The sequence below is a fragment of the Simochromis diagramma genome, unplaced genomic scaffold, assembly GCF_900408965.1.
Source record: "Simochromis diagramma unplaced genomic scaffold, fSimDia1.1 OVJJ01000205.1, whole genome shotgun sequence".
In the NCBI taxonomy this organism is placed as follows: domain Eukaryota; kingdom Metazoa; phylum Chordata; class Actinopteri; order Cichliformes; family Cichlidae; genus Simochromis; species Simochromis diagramma.
The window spans coordinates 116110-139610 of NW_024386782.1; the positions used below are offsets into that span (position 1 = coordinate 116110).

The 23501-nt window shown below is 40.7% G+C and overlaps 2 protein-coding genes across 2 annotated transcripts; one reads left to right on the forward strand and one right to left on the reverse strand.

Moving 5' to 3' along the window:
• Positions 1 to 756: 756 nt before the first annotated feature.
• On the reverse strand, positions 757 to 19399 carry kcnj9 (potassium inwardly rectifying channel subfamily J member 9). Its single transcript, XM_040014315.1, has 10 exons — positions 19286 to 19399; positions 18397 to 18984; positions 18148 to 18263; positions 17122 to 17557; positions 15780 to 15993; positions 12292 to 12493; positions 10461 to 10653; positions 10018 to 10215; positions 7762 to 7892; positions 757 to 2113 (listed from the first exon to the last, which is right to left on the reverse strand). The coding sequence occupies exons 4-10, from the start codon at positions 17417 to 17419 to the stop codon at positions 1847 to 1849; spliced, it is 1503 nt and encodes a 500-aa protein (XP_039870249.1). The 5' UTR covers positions 17420 to 17557; positions 18148 to 18263; positions 18397 to 18984; positions 19286 to 19399; the 3' UTR covers positions 757 to 1846.
• eif3f (eukaryotic translation initiation factor 3, subunit F) lies at positions 18003 to 22741 on the forward strand. Its single transcript, XM_040014331.1, has 9 exons — positions 18003 to 18007; positions 19374 to 19504; positions 19910 to 19980; positions 20810 to 20889; positions 20974 to 21111; positions 21204 to 21295; positions 21461 to 21597; positions 21757 to 21870; positions 22474 to 22741. Exons 2-9 carry the CDS (start codon positions 19393 to 19395, stop codon positions 22549 to 22551), a joined length of 822 nt encoding a protein of 273 aa, XP_039870265.1. The 5' UTR covers positions 18003 to 18007; positions 19374 to 19392; the 3' UTR covers positions 22552 to 22741.
• Positions 22742 to 23501: the final 760 nt, after the last annotated feature.

Below are 23501 nucleotides of genomic sequence, written 5' to 3' on the forward strand. Positions count from 1 at the left end.
CAAAATAAAATTGGATAACAGGAGACTAGAATAATGTTGCCTGGTCGGATGAGTTTCTACTGTGACATTCAGATGGTAGGGTCAGAATTTGGTGTAAAGAACATGAAAGCATGGATTGATCCTTCCTTGTGTCACAGTTCAGGCTTCTGGTGGTATAATGGTGTACGGGAGTAAATGCCACGGCCTACCTGACTTTTTGCTGAGCACGTCTGTTCCTTTATGACCACAGCCTCTAAAGGCTATTCGAGCAGGAAAACGCAGCATCTTACAAAGCTCAAACTGGTTTTGTGAACACGACAGGGTCGCTGTACACTGGCTTTCTCAGTCGCCAGATCTCAATCCAGTAGATCACCTTTGGGACGCATCGTGGATGTTCAGTCGTACTGGGTTATGCTGTCATGTCAATGGATGAAAGGGGTTAAACCTGGGACTAGCAAGGTGTACGTAATAAAATGCTTATAGAGCTAATAGTTTAACAGTTCATCATATTTTATCAAATGGGGTATGTTTTGTGTATAATTCATTTTCAGGTAAGTGTATGAAGGTAGAAAGTACCATTTGCACCACTGAAATTTGCTGATGTATACGCTGGCATTAAAAAGCAAAGTATGGGAACCTTGAATGGTATTTACCATAATCGAGAAGATATATTCAGCCTATCTATTATCGTTAGGCTACATAATTTAATAGTAAATAGGATTAAACAAATTTTCAGGACTGAACACCAGTTTTCTTATCAAACACGAATGCTCATGTTGCATATTTCATGTAGCTTCTCGTCAGAACAACACATAAACAGATGCAGATCCTGTGGAATATACTGCAGTTTATTCATTCTAATTGATGTTTCATCCTAAATATTAAAAACATCAAGTAAAAATGACCACATATATACACAGCAGCAGAAGCAGGAGTTTGGGCTGAACTGAGCAGGACACTGTTGTGCTTTATAAGTTTCTACTTGGCAGGGGACAAAAGATACATTTACCCTCGTTGTACACACACTGCATGTGAAACGAAGCCACGAATACGCTTGAGTGTTAACCTGTCTCTACGTTAAAGGTTTTACATACCCTACTCACCGTAATGTGTCGAGTGCAGCAAATTTCTATCAGTAGTTTTAACAAACATTAACATTTTGTGTCCTCTGAAGAGAAAATAGTGCTTAATCTCTGGGCAGGAAGCTAGCTGCGATGTTCACAGATGCTTTTACACTTTTGTCAGGTCAAATAGGTGTTCAGACATTTTTCTAGCACCACACGATGGTTTGTTGCCAAACAGACAGATGTACCCGCGGCTGTGTGCTGGTGTTAATTTCCCACCCTGTTAACACCTGATGGATGTGCATTAAATCTCATAACAATCCTTGCATCTAATCAAATGTGAGGCTACTACCATGTCGATGTTAGTGCATGTGAAAATAAAGCATCTATGCACTGTACCTATTTAAATGTGTACAATCTATATAGTTAACTCTGCACATGAAGCCATCCTTTTACCCAACAGGACATATTACGTTTCTGTTTCGGTCCACAGGATATACTGCTGTTGACCCCACCTAAAGCATAGTATTGTCATTTAAATGTAGATATAGGCAAGGGTGATTGGAGCTAACACAACAAACTGAAAGGAGATAGCACACATACAGTACACTTTTAACAAAGACGAACGCACAAAGAAAAGACAAAAGTTTCAAGAAATAAACTCTTTCAGATGGTAACATAAGATATGGAGTATACTGCAGAAGTGAGCCTAATGAAACTACTTGTTGCCTTGAAAGTAAAGGTCTGGAAACTGTGGCATGGTAATGGCGATATACTGAAGGTCTTTGTAAACATTCTCTGTTCTAGGCCTCAGATTCTGATTGGTCGGTGGCAACGCTGCCATTCAGCTCGCCCAGTCCTGATTGCTCCTGGATGTCAGTCATCTCCCCGACAATGAAGGTCGGCTCCCCTCCTTTGCTGTTGGCCGAGCCGCTGTCTGGCTGCTTGGCCGCTTGGTTGGCCAGAGTGGGCTCTTCATCCAGCCTGCTGGAGATGGACCAGTAGAGATGAGCGTCAAGTCTGGCTGCAGCTAATGACAGCTCTCGTGCTGAGCAGGATGGCGTGTCCACCTTAGAAGGAAGCAGAAAAGTAAGATGAGGATTTCTCTGTTAACTTTTGTGTAGTCCAAAATGAATGGACTGGTTCTTTTATAGCACTTTTCTACTCTGACCACTGAAAGCACTTTACACAAATTGCCTCATTTACCCATTCACACTAGCACTGTTTGGTATGCTTTTTCACACACATTCATACTCCGATTGATGCGTCAGAGAGCAACTTGGGGTTAGTATCTTGCCCAAAGATAATTGGCATGCAAACTGGAGCAACTAGGAAGTGATGATCCACCAACCTACTGATTAGCAGATGACCTGCTCTACCATCCCGAATGAACCCAAAAGTGCAACATAAACTGTAATAGTTTTCTGTCTAACTCAAACACACCTGTCCTTACTGACCTTTTCAGTTTCAGTTTAGATTCAGGTCACAGTATATCATCAGATAATTAGATTTATTTAAAATTTATTATAATGGTTTAATGATGCCTCGATTGTTTACTCTGCAGCATGTTGGTTAACTTCTACTGTGTTAACATGTTCTATAGAAATTGATTTGAATTGACTTTGTAATTGCCATCATGTATTCCATAAGTTAGAGTTGACACATATAGTTCCATTTCAGTATTTCCCGTTTTAGTATATTAGCTTTTGGGGTGGCCCTTATATGTAGAAAAAAGTGCTTGTGTGAATGGCTAAACATGAGACATCTTATATAAAGTGTTTTGAGTGCTCAAGTACAGTAGAAAAGTGCTATACACGAGCCAGTGCATTTATCTTCCATAGGCTTTAAGAACATCAAAGCACCAGACGCTGCTTTACAGCATCTGTATTTTGATTTCACACATCAAAGAAGCAGCAGCAGAGAATTTCAAGCAACTTCCACTTGATAGCGCTCACGTTCAACCACCCAAACAGTGTCCTATGTTTCTGAAGTTTCTATTTTGATCTAACTATGCTTTTAATATTTGTCATACATTTTGTTTGGAAATGGATCCCACCAAGCAAGCAGGAAACATTTATTTATATTAAACTTTTACCCAGACATGAATAGCAAAGTGCTTTAGAAAAGGCAATAACAGGATGTGCAAAACTTAACTCAATCTATAAAATAAGTAAAAGGAAAGTTAACAAAACAAACAGCATACATTAGCAAAATGGTAAAAAAAAATTAATTAAATTAAATTAAATAAATAGACAGATATTTTTTCATTGCAGTTTGAAAGCACACTTTAAAAATGTATTTATTATCCAATGATCACTGTGTAACTGAATTACAGACAATGTTGGTAAAATGGCAAGAGCAAGTACTGCAGGACTTGTTTTAGCACAATGGCTTGAGAAGACAATGTCGACTGGCTTTAGAACTTTTATTTTTGAAAAACTATAACTAACCAAAATAAAAACCATTACAAAATTATTTTCTTCTTTTGACTGATCTCTTTAGGGGTCACCTTATCCCTAATATTCTCATCTGTCCTTATTCGCCACATCCATTAATCTTCTGTGTGGTCTTCCTCTTTTCCTCCTGCCTGGCAGGAGCATTTTCAAATTCCTTTGTCCACTATATCCCATCTCAACCTTGTCTCTCTTATTTTGTTCCTAAAATGCTCAGCCTGAACTGTCCCTCTGATGTTCTCATTTCTAATCCTGGCCGTCCTGGTCACACCCAGTGAAACTCTTATCATCTTCAACTCTGCCACCTCCACCTCAGCCTCCCGTCTTTATGTCAGTCCCACTGTCTCCAAACCATACAGTATAGCAGGTCTCACTACCGCCTTATAAAAACCTCCCCTTTCACGTATTCCACTCCACCCTGCCTGCACTCTCTTCCTCATCTTTCTTGTGTTTTGTCCATTGCTTTGCATAGTTGACCTCTAGGTATTTAAATTCATCTACCTTCATTACCTCTACGCCTTGCATCTTCACCTTTCTGCCTGCCTACCCACAAATAACAACTTCTTCTGTGAACAGAATAGAGACTCTGGCATGAACTCATCTGTCAGCCTGTCCATCACCACTGCAAACCAGAAAGGGGCTCAGAGCCGAGCTGACATGATCCCACCCCCACCATGAACCCATCTCTCACGCCTCATCATTGTCTCACTGTCTTCATATCAAATTACTTTAATGGATCCTTACAATTTTCCCTCTGTCAGCGCCACCACAACCATAAACCACCATCTACTTTTCCATAATCACATATCTGCAAAACTAAAGACATTGCTATCAGACTCAACTATGCATTGTGTCTACTGCCAGTCAGTAACATGTTAATATGCTAAACATCAACATGTCACTTTGGGCATATTAGCATGAAGACCTTAGGATTTAGCTCAAAGTATTACTGTGTCTAAGTACAGCCTGACAGTTCTGCCAGCTTAAATGCGAGTTCCTAATCTTTTTAGTGTAATCTGCCTCATCCACTTCTACAACTCTGACTGCATTATATTATTTTAAAGACATCTGTTTTCTCAGGCTATTTTAAACCATTTGATATATAAATTGTCTGTTATTTTCAGTAAATTTCATCCAAAATAACAAAACTAGTTAAAAACTTATAATCTTATGACAATCTGTGTGATTTTGCTTTGGCAAAAACATCTTTCCATAGAGCCAAAAGTTCCTTTATGCAGAAAAAAACCTGCAAACTTGAACATGAATCAAACTTCACCATATTTTCTGTGTTTGTCTGCTCACTTCAGTGCTCACTTCAGTTAGTATTTCTGTTTATATTTTTAAAGACTCATTGCATTAGGCTACAAATGCCCACGTATGTAACACATGTCCATGTAATGTACAGTCCACATCTCTACAAAAATAAACATGAAATAAATACTTTAGTCAGAGTTCCTACACATCCCAGCATGCTTTTCAACAACCCCAAGAGAATGTGAGAATTCAGCTGCCAGTTAGAAGTGTAGGTGGAGACAGGAATAGGGATAACAGACAAAGAGTAGATAATAATCTTGGTGCTTCTAGAAGAATTGTTGCTTAGTTCAGATGATGAATTATAGAAAATTGTCTTTTTTCTTAAACTCTGAGGAACTAACAGTGAAGCCTTACATTTGTGTAGCTATTTTCTCAAGCTGTACTGTTCATTTGCTTCCTTTGTTTATTTTCAGTTCATTTCATTACTTTATCCCAATAGGAGTTCTCAAGGTGGCATTTCTAATGTTCGTTTCAGGAAGGTTCCTTTACTGAGCTTCACCTTTTACCTGGTGGCCAGGAAAAGGGACATGTGCCTACCCTCCTGTAGGTCCACCACCTGCAGGAGGCGCCATAGGGTCAGAGACCCTGGTGGACCGATCTCTGGCTACAGGGTCTAGCGATTGGGACATGGAACATCACCTCTCTGGTGGGGAAGGAGCCTGAGCTAGTTCTCAGGTTGAGAGGTACCAGCTAGATATAGTCGGCTCACCTCAACGCACGGCTTGGGCTCTGGAATCAGTTCTGGAAAGGGGCTAGACTCTGTCACAGTCTGGAGTTGCCCGTGGAGAGAGGTGGCAGGTTAGAGTAGGTATCTTAGTATCCCCTAGGCTTGCTGCTTGTACGTTGGAGTTTTTCCTGGTGGATGAGAGGGTTTGTTCCCTAGGCCTTCAGGTTGGGAACAGGCCTGACTTGGGACATGATCGAAATGGATCATGTTAAAGAAGGAGTCCTAACAGGCTTGGTTAGCCTATGGGCCTTCGGAGGCAGCCAGTAAGTACCTATAGGCCAAATAGATCGCAGCTCAGGCAGTGGCCAAAGCAAAAACTTGGGTGTGGGAGGAGTTTGGAGAGGCCATGAAAAAAGACTTTTGGACTGCCTCAAAGAGTTTCTAGCAAACCGTCAGGCAACTCAGGAGGCAAAAGTGGTGCTCTACCTGCACCATGAATAGTGTGGGTGGAGCGCTGCTGACTTCAGCTGAATATATTATCAGGCGGTGGAAGGAATACTTCGAGGACCTTCTTAATCCCACTGAAGCGTCTTCCGTAGAGGAAACAGAGCCTGGGGACAAGGGGGATGATTGATCCATCACTGAGGCAGTTAAACAACTCCTTGATGGCAGAGCCCCTGGGGTGGATGAGGTTAGCCAAGAGTTCCTGAAGGCTCTGGATGTTGTAGGGCTGTCTTGGTTGACACGCCTCTATGATGAATATGACCGGGGACCGGAGAGTTTGCTCCAACTATAGTGGAATCACATTCCTCAGCCTCCCGGGGAAAGTCTATGCCAGGGTGCTCAAAAGGAGAGTCTGTCCGTTAATTGAACCTCAGATACAGGAGGAGCAATGCGGTTTTCATCACTGGACCTGGACTCTTTACCATCTCGAGGATACTTGAGGGTGCAGGGGAGTTTGCCCAACAACCCCTACAAGCCATTCCATCCTCACAAAACTGTTGCAATAGCTTGGTCCATATAGCTGGCAATAAGTCAGACTCGTTCCTGGTGGGTGTTGGACTGGGTGTTGAATCAATTCTGTTCATGATTTTTATGGACAGAATTTCTAGGCATAGCCAAGTGGCGGCATGCATCCACTTGGGCGGTCTCAGAATCTCGTCTCTGTTTTTTGCGGAGGATGTGGTTCTGTCGGCTTGATCAAGTGATAGCCTCCAGCTTGCACCGGAGCAGTTTACAGCCGAGTGTGAATCAGCACCTCCAAATCTGAGGCCATGGTTTTCAGCCTGAAAAGGGTGGAGTGCCCACTCTGGGTCAGGGACGAGTTACTGCCCCAAGTGAAGGAGTTTTGTTCATTAAGTGAGAGGAGAGGGCAGCGGGAGATCGACAGACGGATTGGTGCGGATGCTTATTGTTAATTATTTTTACTTCAGATATGCAGAAAGCTTTAATAAAGGAATAAAGTGGAACATCTCTTAATAGGGAAGAGAAAATACAAAAATTTAACTTCACCATTTATTTTAAATTATTTCTAGCCTTAGGATTTTAGTGGTAACTTTCACATGCTTGTCCACATATAGAGCCTGTATATAATAACACAAGAAGAAAACATCGAGATGAAGCCAAATGAGTACTTTGTAGCCCGTCCTAAGGACAGTCATCCACTGTGACATTTTGAAGTGCCTTACTCAAAGTGAAGCAGGTTCTCTGAACACTACTGTTCTCTTTCCTTCACCTTATGATGTTTTCCGTCATAGCCAAGCAAACCTTCTTCCATAACTAGAGACTATTTTAAAATAAATTATACTGTTAACAGAAATGTCACATATTAAATGTTTTTGGAAACCAACATAACCACTAAGAATATTTGGAATACTTTAAAATTTCTGTGAGTAAATTTAAACACAAATTCATGCAGTCCTTGGCTATCTGCTTGTTGATCATGATTAGGAAAATTGAGGTGAGATTTTCTGTTAAATAGTAAATTATATTTTAAGACAGACCCTGAGGCACTTCATCTTCATGAGGTACACATACTTATAAGAGAAGATTTTACTAGACGTGCATGTTAGGTTAACTGGTGATTCTACATTGGCTTTAGGTGTAAATCAAAGCATCAATCTTTGTCCACCCCTTTGTATAACTCTGCGAAAGACTGGCGAGCTGCCCAGAGTGTACCCCCTCTCTTTTCCAGTGACACCTGTGATAGGTGTCATGGGAGTGCAACAAATCATACTGTGCTTTATTAGCTTGCCCTCATCACATCTTCTTCAAGAGACATTACCTCAAATGTGTGGTGAAAGGCTCCATAGTCGACGTCAAAGAAGCCCTCTGCCAGCGACATCATTGGGCTGAACCTGTGACCCCACAACAACTCCTCTGCAAGATACGAGCTCCTCGCCTGGCATGTCATCCCTGCATGCACAAACAAATGGATGACTATAGAGATTCATAATACACATTTTCCCTCACGGCATTTGTTCTGGTCTGTGTGATAAATGATTTGATATTAACTGGATTCGCTGTGCCTGGCTATGGCAAAGCAGAAGAGTAAAAGCACCACACCAAGAACTCTTACACAAATATAATTCATTTACCCATTTAGTCACAAACAATTTCACTGGCAAGCTGTCGTTGTAAGGATGTTCTCTGCAGCAGAGTTATGACTGTCAGCTAAGTCTTTGTAACATAGCGCTCTGACTAAGGGAATCAATATTTGGTGTAGGTGGAGAGGCCACCTTTACCTCACAGATACACATCCTGAATAGCTCCGATACACTGAGTTCTTGCTAAACTGTGAGGAAACTAGTAGAGTATATCATCCTCTCAGAATGAATCTGACGTAAGGCGATATAAGAGAGGGATAAGGGAGAAAAGATAAACAAGCACATAATATTTGGAACGTCCCAGCTTGTGCAAATTACTTTGGGAATGAATATCCTATAAATCCAGATGCACTTAAGACTAGCAGGAGAAAGTAAAACATACTTTAGTGTACTCCTGTATTGTTTAACTTCCACAACTCTTTTATGTCTCTATATCATCTACCTGGTGGTCTCGGTTTGTCTTTTATATTTGGTGCTATTGTTTAGCACTTTGTTCATCCCTGTTGTTTTTTTTAAAGTGCTTTATAAATTGATATGATATGTTTTTTTTCAAGAGGATTAGTTTTGCTTTTCCTTATTTCTTTTCTTGTATACTGTTAAAGTCAGGATTTTTACAAGTAATCCCTATGAGCCAAAAGTTCAGACTGCTCCGTACACTTTCTTTAAAACTGTTTTTTTTTCTCTTAACTTTGTATGATATCAAGGAGGAGGGATTAATATAGACTCTGTCTGTATTCACTTAATACTTAGTGTGTAGAAGCTATGTATTGAGTATGAGTATTTTGTTACCTATCCCATCATGCATTGTCTGTTTTTTTTTAAAAACGTAGTAGGATGAGAGGAAAGATGGCAGCAAATCAAGGTAGGAACTGCCACTAAATATTTGCATTTATTCGTTTAAGAAAATTTGCTCAGTGTATTCTATATTTGTGACAAAAATGCAGTAGTAGTAGTAGTCGTCAGTTATTCATCTAGCAGACTCAGCTCTGATATTTTGGCATAAAGTCCCAATAGTGTCCGAAATAGTTTTTTTTATTTTACTGGATGGATGGATGGATGGATGGATGGATGGATGGATGGATGGATGGATGGATGGGTGAGTGGGTAGGAATCCTTTCCCATCTGTTTCCAAGGGGCAGCCAATTAGAAGAAATTAGCTAAAGGAGGGTTGCATGTTGTACAGTTTCCTTGTGTATGTGTGGATTCTCTTTGGGAACTCCAGCTTCCTCCCACAGTCCAAAGACATGGATCGGGTTAAATTAATTGGTGATTCTAAATCCCTGCAACTACTGGGATCCACTTCACGACAATGAATTAAATAAGCGGAAGAAGATGGATGGAATCTGTGAATCATGCAAAGCCACTCTAGAAGAGGCTAAAAATAAAAATATGGCGCTGGAAATATATAGCATAATAGGTCCACTTTTACTGATGATTTATCAAGAGTGAGTAAGCACAGCAGGGCTCTGTGATTTGCCCAGGGGTAGATGAGTCTCCAGTTTTAAACAATTTGCTTTCTGTTGGGGTAACATCAGACTGCAGATTGCTAGACCGTGACTTCTAGGTTTTTGTCATTTCTTGTGCATACATGGAAATGAGTTTCTCCTTATTTTTTTTGTCCAATGTTTTAATTTAATCTAAACTACTAAACCAGATGATTTCTTTATTTACTATTTACTTGCCGATTTATTGTAGGACCTGGGGCTAGATTTAATAAACGGGACAAAATAATGTATGAGTGCAATCCCCAAACTAGCGCTCAGTGCTGTGGTTAGTTTTAAGGGTGATTTACAAAGCTTGCAAGGTTTCTGCCCACAGGTGGAGTCTCTTCATTTTAAAATCAAGGACAAAAAATAAAACATGCTTGTTTTTAGGGGTTAAATTAATAGATTTAAACTCGCAGATGTTTCTTAATTTGGTGTTTGCCTTCTCACCAGTGGCCTCCACCATTCCTTCTAGAATGACCACAATCTCAAAGTCTTCTTTCTCTAGCTGGGCCTGCGACATGTCCCAGAAGGGTGAACGTGCGTCAATCTCATGGGAAATCACCAATGGTGAGACCAGGAAGAGACGATCATCGCCCGTCTCAAAGCCCACACTGATGTCTGTCTGATCCAGAGGGATGAACTCACCTGGAAGAGCCAATAAAGTGGAGACAAGGAGAGAGGTTGTACCTGGAAGCTCAGGTTTAAAATGACAGAATACTAGAAAGACACAAAAGAGATCTTAGAATGAGCGGTTCACATGGCCAAGTATGTTATTATTATTATTATTATTGTTATTATATACTGGGCCATTTGATTTTTCAATAGGTGTAGTTGTTACAGTTTTTGTCACCAAAGGAAGAAAAAGAAAGATTCATTATTAACTGTCTCACCCTCCTGAGTCTGCTTAGACTTGATGAGTTTGGCCCTGATGTTGGCCCCCACAATGTGGGAACTTCGAAGGTCTCCCACCCTGAACATCAGGCAGAGCTTGTCGTCTCTCGGCGAGATAACAGCGTGTTTGGAGAACACCAGCGTCTCAGCTCGTTTGTTAGGCTGCGAGATCTTTACAAACATGCAGCCCACCTGGACAGAGAGGAAGGAACAATGTGAAACATGGGCCCTGCTAAAAAGTCAAAGCCACAGGGAGCCTTGCACAAAGTAGAAAAGCAGAGGATTATTATGAAAGGAACATAATATATAACAAACACATCAGCTAACAAACACATCAGCTAAAGAGCTGAATAATTCCGGTGTAGTCTGCACATCTGGAACACATTCATTGTGGCCGCTGAATACAAACTAACCTTGATCATTTTTTAGAAGAGCTTGCTATTGCCAGTTTTTCTTGTCTAAAAAGATCAGTGACACTTGAGTTAACCCCAGACTCAACTGTTTTTATATGCATAGTAAAACAGCCCACGCTACGTGTACATCAGTTGTTAATTTGGAACGTTTCCAGCTCCCAAACATGCATAAACATGATTCAGCCTGGATGTCGGAGTGTGAATTCATCCTCATCAAAAGAGTGCTTACACCGTGCAAAAAAAATTGAGCTTCATCGGCATTTTCTGTGTAAATATTCTTTTTTTTAGGAAGAATACCATCTGCATATAATTTGCGTCATTATGGCTCCACTGTATTTGTGCATTCAATCTTCTCTCTAAGCTAAAAAAAACAGCGTATCATTATTTTATTTGATTCAGCTGAGCTGACAGGAAGCTTCCGTTTAAGCAAACAGTCTCGGGTCAAACAGAAATTGCAGGCACAAAAGGAGTTAGCTGAATTTGAACACTGACTCAGAAGTTCCGAAGCCTGTTTTTCATTTTTCGTTTCCATTTGTTTCTCTAATCTGACTTCCTGCTTTGCTAAAACACATCTGACAATTTTGTTTGCTACATATGTTACACTCATGTCTACATCGTCATTAATACATAATCAGATAACAAATCATCACAGATGTCAGCAGTATTCATTCTAAATATGGAAACGTCTATTTAAGATTCTTATATCCCAAAATTACTGAGAATATTCACTTTGGCACTGCATAAATTTAAACGCATGCTTAATAGGAGATAGGAAGAGAGGTCCCAATTGCAGGACATGCACCTGGTTTAAATATTGAAAAGGAAACTTGTAATGTTACAAAGACCAAACAAAAACACAAAGTCCAAAGGGCATCCATTCATCCCATTCTTTACCACTTATCCGATACAGGATCACAGGAAAGCTAGAGTCGATCTTAAACACACAGTCATATTTACACAGAAGACCGATGGGAAAATTAGACATCTTTACCTTTAGAGTAAAAGAAGGAGCAACTGAAAGACAGGACATGAAGACAGAGGCAGGGCGACACAGAATGGAGGGCGAAAAATGCAGAAAATAGAAACACAATGGGGCAAAACAGAACCAACAAATATAACAAAAAACATAATTTATCAGAAAGTGAATGTGTGAAAGTCTGAATAATCATATCCTCCGTATATCTTTGAATTGCCATGTTATTGTGGTGGAGGGGTTTGTGCGTTTCAGTCATCCTGCAAGAATCAGCTGGCTCGGGAACTCGTTTTCCCCCTGGATGAGCTACAAGAGGTGCCTGGGGTGAGAGAAGTCTGCTTAGACTGCAAACTGAACCCAGGTAAGGGGTACGAAATCGAGAGAAGGATGGATGGATTTCTAAATATTTCCCCATCTCTGTTTTTTACCAGTTAAGCTGCTCACCATGAAGGCGTTAACCATCGATCCCAGTATAGCCTGCAGCAGCAGCAGCATTGTGCCCACCGGACACTGGTCGGTGATGACACGGTGACCATAGCCAATCGTGGTCTCGGTCTCAATGGAGAAGAGGAAAGCCGAGATGAAGCCATTGACATTGTTCACGCACGGCGTCCACGTCTCATCCTCCAGATGGTCGAGATCACCCCTTGGGAAGAGGAGAAGCAGAATGTGTGAGAAAGGGAAGGCGGGAGGTGACAAAGTGGGTGTCAAGAGGGAAAAATAGACTGAGAGCGAGAAGATATATATTTTTAGACTGGAGGTGCAGAAATATATAGATGACGACTCATCTCTCCATTTAAATTTTCCACCACCTTGCAACTAATTCCTGTAATGAATAGGAGCAATCCCGTTCATCAGATTTAAACATGGTGCTTAAGCCAACATTTATGCTGTCACTTCTTGCCGAGGCTGCAGAAACCCGCCACTTTCATCATATATCATCACGCGCAACTTGCTCTCAGCATCTTTTGAGGGTTTTTTTCAATCCTGTGCCACTAAGAGTCCGCAGAATTTCTGTTCTAACACACACTACACACACTAATGTCCCCGATTAACACAGCTCCAGCCAGAGAGGGAGCGCTAATTAGCGAAAGTGGTGTTAGGTCATTTATATAATCTATGACTTTTATTGACCTGTGCTGGTGACAAAGGCATTGCAGCAACACTGACAGCTTTCTGGCACAAAACTGAATGGCCTGCAATTGATATAAAAAAGGGTCACAATTTTTATGAGATGAATACGTTAGTTAATTAGAGCAGAGATCCAGCAATCACAGCTCATGAAGAGGCAGCACATCATGATGAAATACGCTGTAATATTAATACTGCTTTGTCATCTGCTTTTTTGGCTGAGAAAGCAGCTTCATTTTGGCCTTTATGGTAGATGTGTAAAAATCTAATGCTCACTTAAAGAATGGTTGGACTTTGGGGGAAATACGTTGAAAAGATCAATAATGTTCTCATAGCTGTCTGCTAAATATGATGCCGCACCCAGAAGGCAGTCAGCTTAGTTTAGCACTAAGCTGTCAAACAAGAAAAGAGCTAAAATAAATTTCCCTGCCATCCCCACTGAAGCTCCCTGATTAGCACAGTACATCTTATACAGTACATGGCTTCAATTTTTGCACTCGTTAAAGAAAAGCACCAAATTTATGAGCAAAATTCTGTTTAAGTGGTTAAATTCTGCATTTTTGGAGTTATTACATAGACTTGAATTCAAATTAATTGCAAACATAAATCCATGTTTATGCTTTCTCTGCAATTTTCTGATGATTACAGGTCTAAAAGAGCTCTGAATGGCTTTGATTAAAATTGAATTAACCTTTGTTTCAAAGTGAATGTTAAGCAAACCACTACATCACAGCCAGAGAACAAAAATACATGTATTTTTGTTTTTTTAATGCAAATTGACACAATTGTCGCAACACAATGTCCACTCCGGTTAATGACATTTGTATGAAATTCTGAACGCTCCAAACTTATTTCTACATCAAAGGGAAAAGGGCAGTGGCACAGCAAGAAGAGGCTGTGAATCTGCTTGTTGAGGAGGTTGCAGAGGTGACAAGTAGGAAGAGATGTTCTTTTACTTTTTAGTGAAATTATATGTCTTTTCAAGTAACTCAAAAACAACTCTTTAGCTACATACATACAGTGTTGTTTACATTTCTGTCCAACTAAGATTTTGCTGGATGGGATCACATAAACATAAAGATGGTCTTTTTTTTTTTTTTTTTCGAACTCTAGATATGAAAAGACAATTTCCCAAAACAAGAAACTTTAATGTGAGGATTTGTTGTCAGAAAAAAGCACACAGACAAGGGAAAATCCTGTTTTTGGTCATAATGTGTTGCTACCATATGAAAAGATAAAGTTTAAATTAGGTCCCATATTCCCGATATCACTTGGATTCAGAATAGGATCCTATGGATCAGGACTTAATCTGTGGGAAATGATCATTTGATGCCCTGCTGACTTTGTAAGTTTGCTCACTTACAAAGAAATGAACAGTCTCTAACCTTTATGGTAATTTCATTGTAATGGAGACAGAATAACAACTGAAAAACAAACAAACAAAAGTTATAAAGTCATTTGCATGTCACTGATTGAAATAAATATTTGATCCTCTGCAACTAACCAGAATTGTGGCCTCCACAGATTGGCTCTGTGCCCATGTAGAACAGATTGCAATCAATCAATCAATTACAGATACTCCTGATCTCAACTCAATTTCTCCCATTCAGGCATCTCCACCACAAGACAAAGAGGCTGTCAGGGACAAAATTGTAGATCTGCATAATGTCTGGTACGGACTATAAGACCAGCAAGAAGTTGGGGAGAAGGTGGAAACTGTTGGTGTGAATATTCAGAAATGAAAGAAATATAAAATGATCAATCAGACCAATCTTGCCTCATGGGGTGAGGATGAAAGGTGGTGCATCAACACAAAACTACAAGGAGGGAGCTTAATGAAGGCAGTTGAGAGCACAGTGACCAAAAGCACCACTGGTAACACTACAACACCACGAGGTCTCCCTGCTCAAGAACATACATGTACAAGCCCATCTTAAGTTTGCCAGTTAATATCTAAATTATTGAGAGAAATCTTGGGAGAAATTGCTGTTGTCAGATGATACTAAAATCAAGCTGTTTGTCATCAACACGACTTGTCATGTTTGGAGAAAGAGAAATGCTAAGTATGACCAAAAGTGCACCATCCCCACAGTCAGGCATGGAGGTGGAAGCATTATGCTTTGGGGCTGTTTTTCTCCTAAGGGTACAGGATGACTTCACTGCATTAAGGGGCAAATGGACGGTGCTATGTACTATAAAATCTTGAACAAGAACCTCCTTCCCTCAGCCAGAACACTGAAGATGTGTCATGGATGAGTTTTCCTGCATGATAATGACGCAAAACATACCACAGAGGCAGCAAATTAGTGTCTGCAAAAGCACATTAAGATCATGGAGTGGCCTAGCCAGTTTCCTAATTTCAAACTATAGAAAATCTCTAAAGGCAGATGAAGTTTGGCGTTGTTAAGCGGCAGCCAAGAAGCCAAAATGATTTAGAGAGTTTCTGCAAAGAGCAGTGGGACAAAATCCCTCCAGAGATGAGCGAAAACCTGGTGGCCAACTATGAGAAACATCTTACTGCTGTGTTTGCCCACAAGAGTTTCTCCACTGAGTGTCATGTCTGATCAAATACTCATTTCACTCAGTGCAAATCATGCAAATCAATGTATAACGTTTATTTCTGAAATTTTCATTGATGTTCTGTCTCTCCCCATTAAAATTAACCTACTGTAAAAATTAAAGAGTGTTCATTTCTTTGCAAGGTAGCACACTTACAAATTCAGCAGGAGATCAAATGGTGATTTCCCACACTGCAAGAGATCCAAATACATTAGTGCACATGACTTTATCTTAAATCTTACCTGCAGTAGGCGATGAGGTACCAGATGGCTCCGAAGAAGAGCCATGTTACAGCGTAGGCCATGACAAAGACGAAGAGCGAGCAACGCCAGTTGAGGTCCACCAGAGTGGTGAAGATGTCCGTCAGGTATCGGTAAGTCTCCCGCATGTTACCATGCTGCACATTGCATCGACCGTTCTTCTCCACGTAGCGCTGTCTCTTACGGCGAGTGCGGGCTGGTGGAAGGGCGGAGACAGAAGAGAAGGGGCCCGATTAGAAATCTGTGAGGCTAACAAATGGGAGGAAAAGTGCCATCGCCTTTTGATCCTTTACAGCGTTGAAGACAACTCTTTATTGTTCCAATAAACACTTTCAAAAACATGAGGCTCCCTTTCTGAAATGTTTTGTTTTTAAAGCTACAACTCTGACTGCAGTCAGACGATGAGAATTGGATGAAGGCACTTAGAGAGACGTGAGCATAAACACAGGGAGGTAGCAAGGGACAAAACTACTGAGGGAGATCCAGCGTGGCTCAAAGGAAAGTCAGACTGGTGAAGAAGGGAAAACATAAATGAAAAATGACAGGTGAATAAAACAGAGCAGATGAAGTGCGACGGGACAACATCATCAAACGCTTGGAGAAGAAAAGCTATAACACTGGACTTCATCTGTGTTTTGTTTTGTTTTATAGGCTTTTTACTGTGGATGCACCAAGCCAGAACGGAAATCATGACACTATACCGCTATCACATACGCTTTAATCAATGAATATCAATCATTGTGCATGCTACTCAAGCTATGGAGACTTATTTTAAGGTAAAACAAAATCTGCCTTTTCTGCGAAAAAGGTCTGGCTCTGCTTTGTAGGATTTTTGTCCTTTGCGATGATGACATCAATTCTTGATCACAAGTTGGAGTTAAAACACCGAAGGGTCATATAAACTGCACATTTCCCTAGTTCCCTAGTTAGGCTTTCTTTCTTTTTATTCTATGAAGATGTACGGCAAAGATTGGAGCAAACAGAGCAGAGCTTAATGAGCAAGACTGTCAAAATTGCTGAGGGGTGAAGCTCTGCAGTATGGTCTAAATTAGAAAAGATTCACTACTACTACTGCGAGACAGATGGGGAGGAGAAGAGGGTGCAGGGCTGAATGGAGAAAATGTTCATCCAGACTCCGGAGTAAGTCAATATCTCTAAATCTCTCAAGATTTTTATCAGATACAAAGAGATTAATAGTGATGCATTTCAGTCTGGTTGAACTGCAGGTCCAGAAAGAAGCCACAACATTTAAAGAACATAGTGAGTGCACTGTTCCAAACAGAAGGGGGATCAAGGACAAGATGTCATCTTGAGAGTCACTCACCCCACCCGAACCGTCCCCTCTCCTTCTCCGTCCCCTGTGTCTTCTTCCTGTGCTGATTAGCATTGGCTTCCCGCTCGGCCAGCTTGGACTGAAACGATCTCTTGACCGGAGCCGAGTTCGGAAGGGAAGAAGTCGTCTCTGTGGTGACGACGTGGCCCAGCTCCTCCGATACGTTGAAGACTCCCGTGGAGGCTGTGACCTCCGTGGCCACCTCCACTTCTTCGCTCTCCACCTTCTCCTCCACAGGGAGCGAGAGCGAGTCCGGACGGGAGGGGAAGATGGAGTTCTCCAGAGCCATGGTCTACGTCTGTGTGTGCGTGCGTTTGTGTGTGTGTGTGTAAGCGTGTAAAGAGTATTAATGTGTTATTGATATCCTCCCTAAGGCAGAGTCTGTCCAGTACCTATTGACTGAACCATTTGTTTGCTTGTCTGAAGCCTGGAATAAAGCAGAAGAACACAATGATCTGATCAAATGAAACAATGGAATTGATTATCTGTTTTACTGTCACAATAATTCACTGTCAAATGATTTCTTTAAAGAAACAGGACCTCCTCACAGGAGTGCTTGAACTCTGATGTTGCTATAATAAATTCTAAAAACCTATAAATAAATGTGTATCATTTTTTGTGCTTTTATTACTATTGTCAAAGTCTCATTTGAAGTCTTTTAATAATAAAATAAAGGAATAAGTCCTTATTTTCAGATTGAATATGGATAACTTTGAAAGTCCTTGGAAATTAGACACAATGGTAGAATAAATTAGTTCTCTGAAAGACCCCTATTCCTGATGCACGACATGGCATATGCATATCAGAGCCACTTTAACTGGTCTGTATGTTTCATAAAAAGCCTCGGGCTAGGAGTGTGTGTGGCCCAGACGTGTGTGTTGTATAAGTGCACTTCGTGCTATTTTAAATATGCTGGATTTATACAGCAGGCCTGTTGAAATAGTCTTACATAAGTCCTATATAAGAAGCCGAGTTAAATATATATACATGGATAACGAGACGTGATGAAATATTTACTCAGTAAAATGGAGTCCTAGTCCTCTATAGCCTTGGATGATGTGCGTCCATTTGGACAACTGGCGGATTGGACGCCAGAGGAGACTGATGGTGACAGTCAAGATGACGCACTACGCCTGATGGATGGATCAGAAATAGCCTCTGTTAAAGAGTGTCTGTGAGCCGGCAAGAGGGCTACAGAAACCAAACAGCTCAGCTACGGTTTGGTTTAATGTCACACAGACCAAAGATAAACGAGTAAAATCCTACCTGCTCAGTGCACCAACTTGTAGATGTGTAAGACCCAGATTGGGCAGATGTTTTGCCATAAGAACGGCGAAAATCGGGTCCAAGAACGAGCCAGGATTCGCAACCTTGGTTCAATTATACCCATTTCTGGTATTTACGAGCGACGCAGCATAATCAGTCCACTCTTGTTCGCTTTTCCTGGAAAACAAAGACCACCTCGATCCGACCGCTCAGTATTCACAAAAAATAAAAAGCGGGCAGCCCAAGCTAAAGACACACACACACACACACACACCCAAACAAACCCGAAAAAAACAGTTCAAGTACTCTGATTAACGATAAGGCTTTTTCAGAACATGTGTCTGGCAGTGGATGTGCGAAATGGAGGCAACAGGATAATAACCCGGCAGCGCGGAGAGCTCCATCATCTGTGTATCTGATGGAGTCGGTCAGGTGTGGAGCGGTAGAGGATGCTGTCATCAGCCCAGCCCCTATCAAGCCTGCCTGCTTGTTTGCCTGCTTGCCTCAGACGCTTCTCATTTCCACAACAGAAGGGACAGTCCTCTCCCTCCTCTCGGTCAGACCCTCGATCAGCATCTGCAGAGTTCACTGATGGGGAAATTAAAGGCCTTTGTGATGCAGTAACAATGCAAAAATGCAGAAACATAAACATACAGATTGGATGTAATAACGCTCATTGTATATGTCATTTTAAATATGGTCTGATTGTGATGCAATCCTTTTTATGGCTTTTCCATAATAACATTATTATTACTATTATTATACCAGACTCCTTGTTAGAATAATTCACTAATTAAAAAATTCCGCTTATAGAGGAAGATACAGTCCTACAACATTGTATCACAATGATATCAATGACTTGATCATAATTAGCATTATTCTCACTAACCGCTATTTATCCGCCAGCCTCAAGGTGGCGGTATATGTGTCCATGACACCGGTAATCAGTTGGTCTCTTCAGGCAGTGTGATCAGTAGTCTGCCCTCCTTTTCCAAGATGTCGGTATTCGGGCCAGTTGTGAAAATTCATCCCGTCGTTCTCGCTTCTATCTGCGACTCTTACGAGCGAAGAAATGAGGGAGCGAGTCGTGTGATTGGAACCCTTTTGGGTAAGTAAAAAGACAATATGTTTGTCCTGCGCCGCTTGGACCGATTTCGCACGAAACCAGTTGCCGCATAGTTAGCTGCTTTTAGCTTTAGCTGCTAACACATGCTGGTTCAGTTCAGCAGCTGACTAGCATTAGCTACTGTTAGTTAGTTAGCGGCATCACTCGTAACAGCTGGCCGCCCACTCAGTTGTTCATATAGTTAAAAAGTTAGCAAATCACCTGGACTTTTTTCCATTTTGGTGGGGTTTGCACTCATTTGATGCTTAGCAACAGGAAAAGATCGCTGATGTTAGCGCTTATTACTGTCTCGATTTAATGGAGAATCCTCTTGTTTGCTAACTTACAGTGAAGCTGCTCGTCGCTACAACAATATAATGTAAGAACTGAAACATTTGCTTTTTTCAGGTACTATTGACAAGCACTCTATCGAGGTGACCAACTGCTTCTCTGTCCCTCACAATGAATCTGAAGATGAGGTATGTTACTAAACTCTTTATTTGCAGCTACCATAATTTTATTTATTGTTGATGTTGAAGCCAAGTGGAAAGGGCCAGTAATACAGTAGCCATTCCACATCGGCCATCGAGTAATAAACAAGAGACGAAACCCACATTCAGCAAATAATCTAAAGAATAACGCATTATTCAGTTAGAAATATCCGAAACTCAAAGAGTCATGAATTAAAATCTTAGGAGCATCAACAAAGCAAAAGATAACTAAAATTTATCAAACTTGTGTGTTTGTGCTTTTGTGTCTTTAATTAGATGAGTCTGGGTTTTTAAATGTCCATTAAGGTTTTAATTTCGATATGGCTGCTAAATACCAGGCTGAATAAATTCCTGGTAGTTTTTCTAAATGGCTACTGAGGCTACATGATTTCCTTAGGGATTAATAAAGTATTCTGATTGTGATTCTTCCTGTTACAAGAAGTTCTTTTCTGGATATGATCTGGGTCACTGTAGCGATACTTCATTTTGATATGTGTAATAGTGTTGCAAAGCACTACTTTTGAGTAGCTGAGTAAACAATAGAAACAACCCCCCTCAGAAAACTATAGGTGGTGTTATGCTATCAGGTATGGGGTGGAGGCTAAATCGTTAGTTTCTAAAGTTTTTGATACCACCTACTATGTTTAATCCTGCTTTGTGAGACAGTGAATTACAAAATATCTTACAGGGTAGCTATGACTAATACATGTATTATGTAATTATCACTGAATTCTTTCACAAGTGAAAGATGATTCTGTAGAAATGTTTAAGAGACCGTGTACATGGCTGTGCTTAAATGCATTGTTTTTGACAACAGGTTGCTGTGGACATGGAGTTTGCCAAGAACATGTATGAGCTTCACAAGAGGGTTTCACCTACAGAGGTCATCATCGGATGGTGCGTCAGTCGGTCATATTAACAATTTAAATTTAAAAGTGGAAAAAACAGTATTCTTTAGCAGATGTTCATCTTTTCTGACAGGTATGCCACAGGCTTTGATATCACAGAACATTCAGTGCTCATCCACGAGTACTACAGCCGTGAGGCCTCTAATCCCATTCACCTGACCGTGGACACGGCACTGCAGAGTGGCAAAATGAACATCCGCGCCTACGTCAGGTTGGCTGATCTTTCTGTCAGCGCCTGTGTTTATGTGATCATCTACAGCCTGAAAGTGCTTCTCTGAATGTGTTTGTGTGTCTCCTACACAGTGCGCAGATGGGTGTGCCAGGAAAGACAGTTGGTGTGATGTTCACCCCACTGTCTGTCAAGTATGTGTACTATGACACTGAGAGGATAGGCGGTAAGAATACAAAGAATAAATGAAGGCGACTGTTTGAAAACAAATGCTTCGTGACTAAGTATCTGTGAAATGCCAAATAATTAAAACCCAGTGTCTCAAACAACTTGCTGGGGTGCATATGAAAGGAAAGAAAACTTTATATTATACTCTCTATTTGTTCTTTAGTGGACCTGCTACAGCGAACACGTGTGACCCCCAGTCGTACCAAGGGGCTGACCTCTGACCTGTCTCAGGTTGGTGGTGCTGCAGCCAGGGTACAGGACATGTTGACCACAGTCCTGGCATACATTGAGGATGTGCTGGTGAGTATCAAGACAAACTTGTCCCCTGGGTTTTTTTTTTTTTTCTTTTCTAATTAAATCCCTGCCAATTTAACTTAATATTGGTCACCTGGGAACATTTGAGCAGTAATTAAGTTTTGCGCTGATGATGGCTATGAAGTTCATGTTGTTCTGTTTCAGTCTGGCAAGGTGACAGCAGACAACAGCGTGGGCCGTTTCCTGATGGATCTGGTAAACAAAGTGCCCACTATCTCACCTGAGGACTTTGAGAACATGCTCAATTCCAACATCAATGTAAGTGCTCGTGTTTAAGTTACTATATCAGTGACAACTACTGTTTTTGTTTTGCTATTTGATCTAAACAGACAGGCAAATGGCACTTAAAAAATAGCAGTAGAGACTAGCTTAATAGACACTGTCATTTTTATTATTGTGGTAGAGGCACAAGTCTAGCGTCAGGAAGATCATCTGGCAATAAACTGCCAAATCGAACCCGCTGTGCCGACCTGTTGTGACAAGGAAGTAGCTGAAAATTTTATTGTTGTGGCAATAATGTATTTAATTTCTCTCCACGTATAAACACATTGGCTATAAAAAGAGTAAACTGAATTGTCATATCTCTTATATAAGAGGCTTTAGGTGAGCTCTGAGTTGTTTTTGGCATTTAATTAAACTCTCCTCCTGTTTTTATGGTTATTTATGGTCTCTGGGCTCTACTTGCATCATACTGTTTTACTTCAGGATTAGAAGCTTTAGAAGATGGAAGTATTTTTGCATCATTAATCTGGGCATTATCTTTCCAAACTTGCCATCCTTTAATCTTGTTTCCTTGTTATGCTGTTATAATCTTTCACTTTAGTTTAGTGTGAATCTAAATGTTCTCTTTTGTTGTTGCAGGACCTGTTGATGGTGACCTACCTGTCCAACCTCACCCAAGCACAGATTGCTCTCAATGAGAAGCTGGTGCTGCTCTGAGAGGGTTTCTTTGAAGTCATTCATATTTAATTTTTGTACCTTTTTTTTTTTTTTTTTGGCTGATATGAAAATAAAGATGTTAAACAGTCACACAGTGTTCATTCCCTGTGGTAAGATGGTAATTAAATTTAAGGCTGCTTGGTTTGTCACAAGTAGCTAATGAACATTAAAGGAAGGATCATACTGCTAACACGTTTCCTTTCTGCTTATTAGACACTTCACATTTACTGCTGTCAACCTGCTGCACTACAGGCTTCATGATTCTTGATCTGTAATAATGTATTTTTAAGGAGGCAACTGACCTTATATCTTATCATGGGCGTATGTAGAGGGGGGACATGGGGTGGCTGTTTGACCCATGACATTTGATTGGCCCTCCACCAATATATTTTGACTAGAGTTCATTTGTGGTGTAAAAGATGAGCATAGTTTAAGGGTGTGAGGCCCCTCAAGCTTTCATTCTTTCTGAAGGTCAGCAGGCGGTGGGAACATGTCTGCCTGTAAAAGGACTTTGGTTTACATAGAATTATAAGGTTAACGGCCTTCCAGTCCTTTTTAACATCAACATTTTCCTGATTATTTGTGAGCTCAGTCACAAGTTATATTTCATAAAACATTAAATTTACTAAGTCAGAAATTATGATTTTCCAGGAAATGCTCATTGGCTAATGACATTTTATTTGCAAGTTGCTACCCAATGAGCATGGGCTTAATTTCAGACTGAACCACTGGTTGTTTTGGTGCATCCAGTTTCAGAATGCTAAGCTGGCAATAGCAAAATTGCTCAACTCAAAGCTGAGATTTTACTAATTAGTAGGTGATGTCATGGTGGGTGTGTATGTCGTTTTAACTAGTGCTTCTAAGTACTTCTGGGTCATGCTGTTTTCTACTTCCACTCAACAGTGTTTTTAGCCATTTCTACTCCATACCATTTACTTTAAAGCTTTAGA

Excerpts from the sequence above, each read along its gene's own strand:
- eif3f (XM_040014331.1), top strand. The coding sequence starts at position 19,393 with ATGTCGGTATTCGGGCCAGTTGTGAAAATTCATCCCGTCGTTCTCGCT. Across the intron at positions 19,505-19,909 it reads TGTGATTGGAACCCTTTTGG|GTACTATTGACAAGCACTCT; the intron begins GTAAGTAAAAAG and ends TGCTTTTTTCAG. Across the intron at positions 21,296-21,460 it reads TGACACTGAGAGGATAGGCG|TGGACCTGCTACAGCGAACA; the intron begins GTAAGAATACAA and ends TTTGTTCTTTAG.
- kcnj9 (XM_040014315.1), bottom strand. The coding sequence starts at position 17,419 with ATGGCTCTGGAGAACTCCATCTTCCCCTCCCGTCCGGACTCGCTCTCG. Across the intron at positions 15,994-17,121 it reads GAGGGGACGGTTCGGGTGGG|CCCGCACTCGCCGTAAGAGA; the intron begins GTGAGTGACTCT and ends CCCTTCCACCAG. Across the intron at positions 7,893-10,017 it reads AGGAATGGTGGAGGCCACTG|GGATGACATGCCAGGCGAGG; the intron begins GTGAGAAGGCAA and ends TTGTGCATGCAG.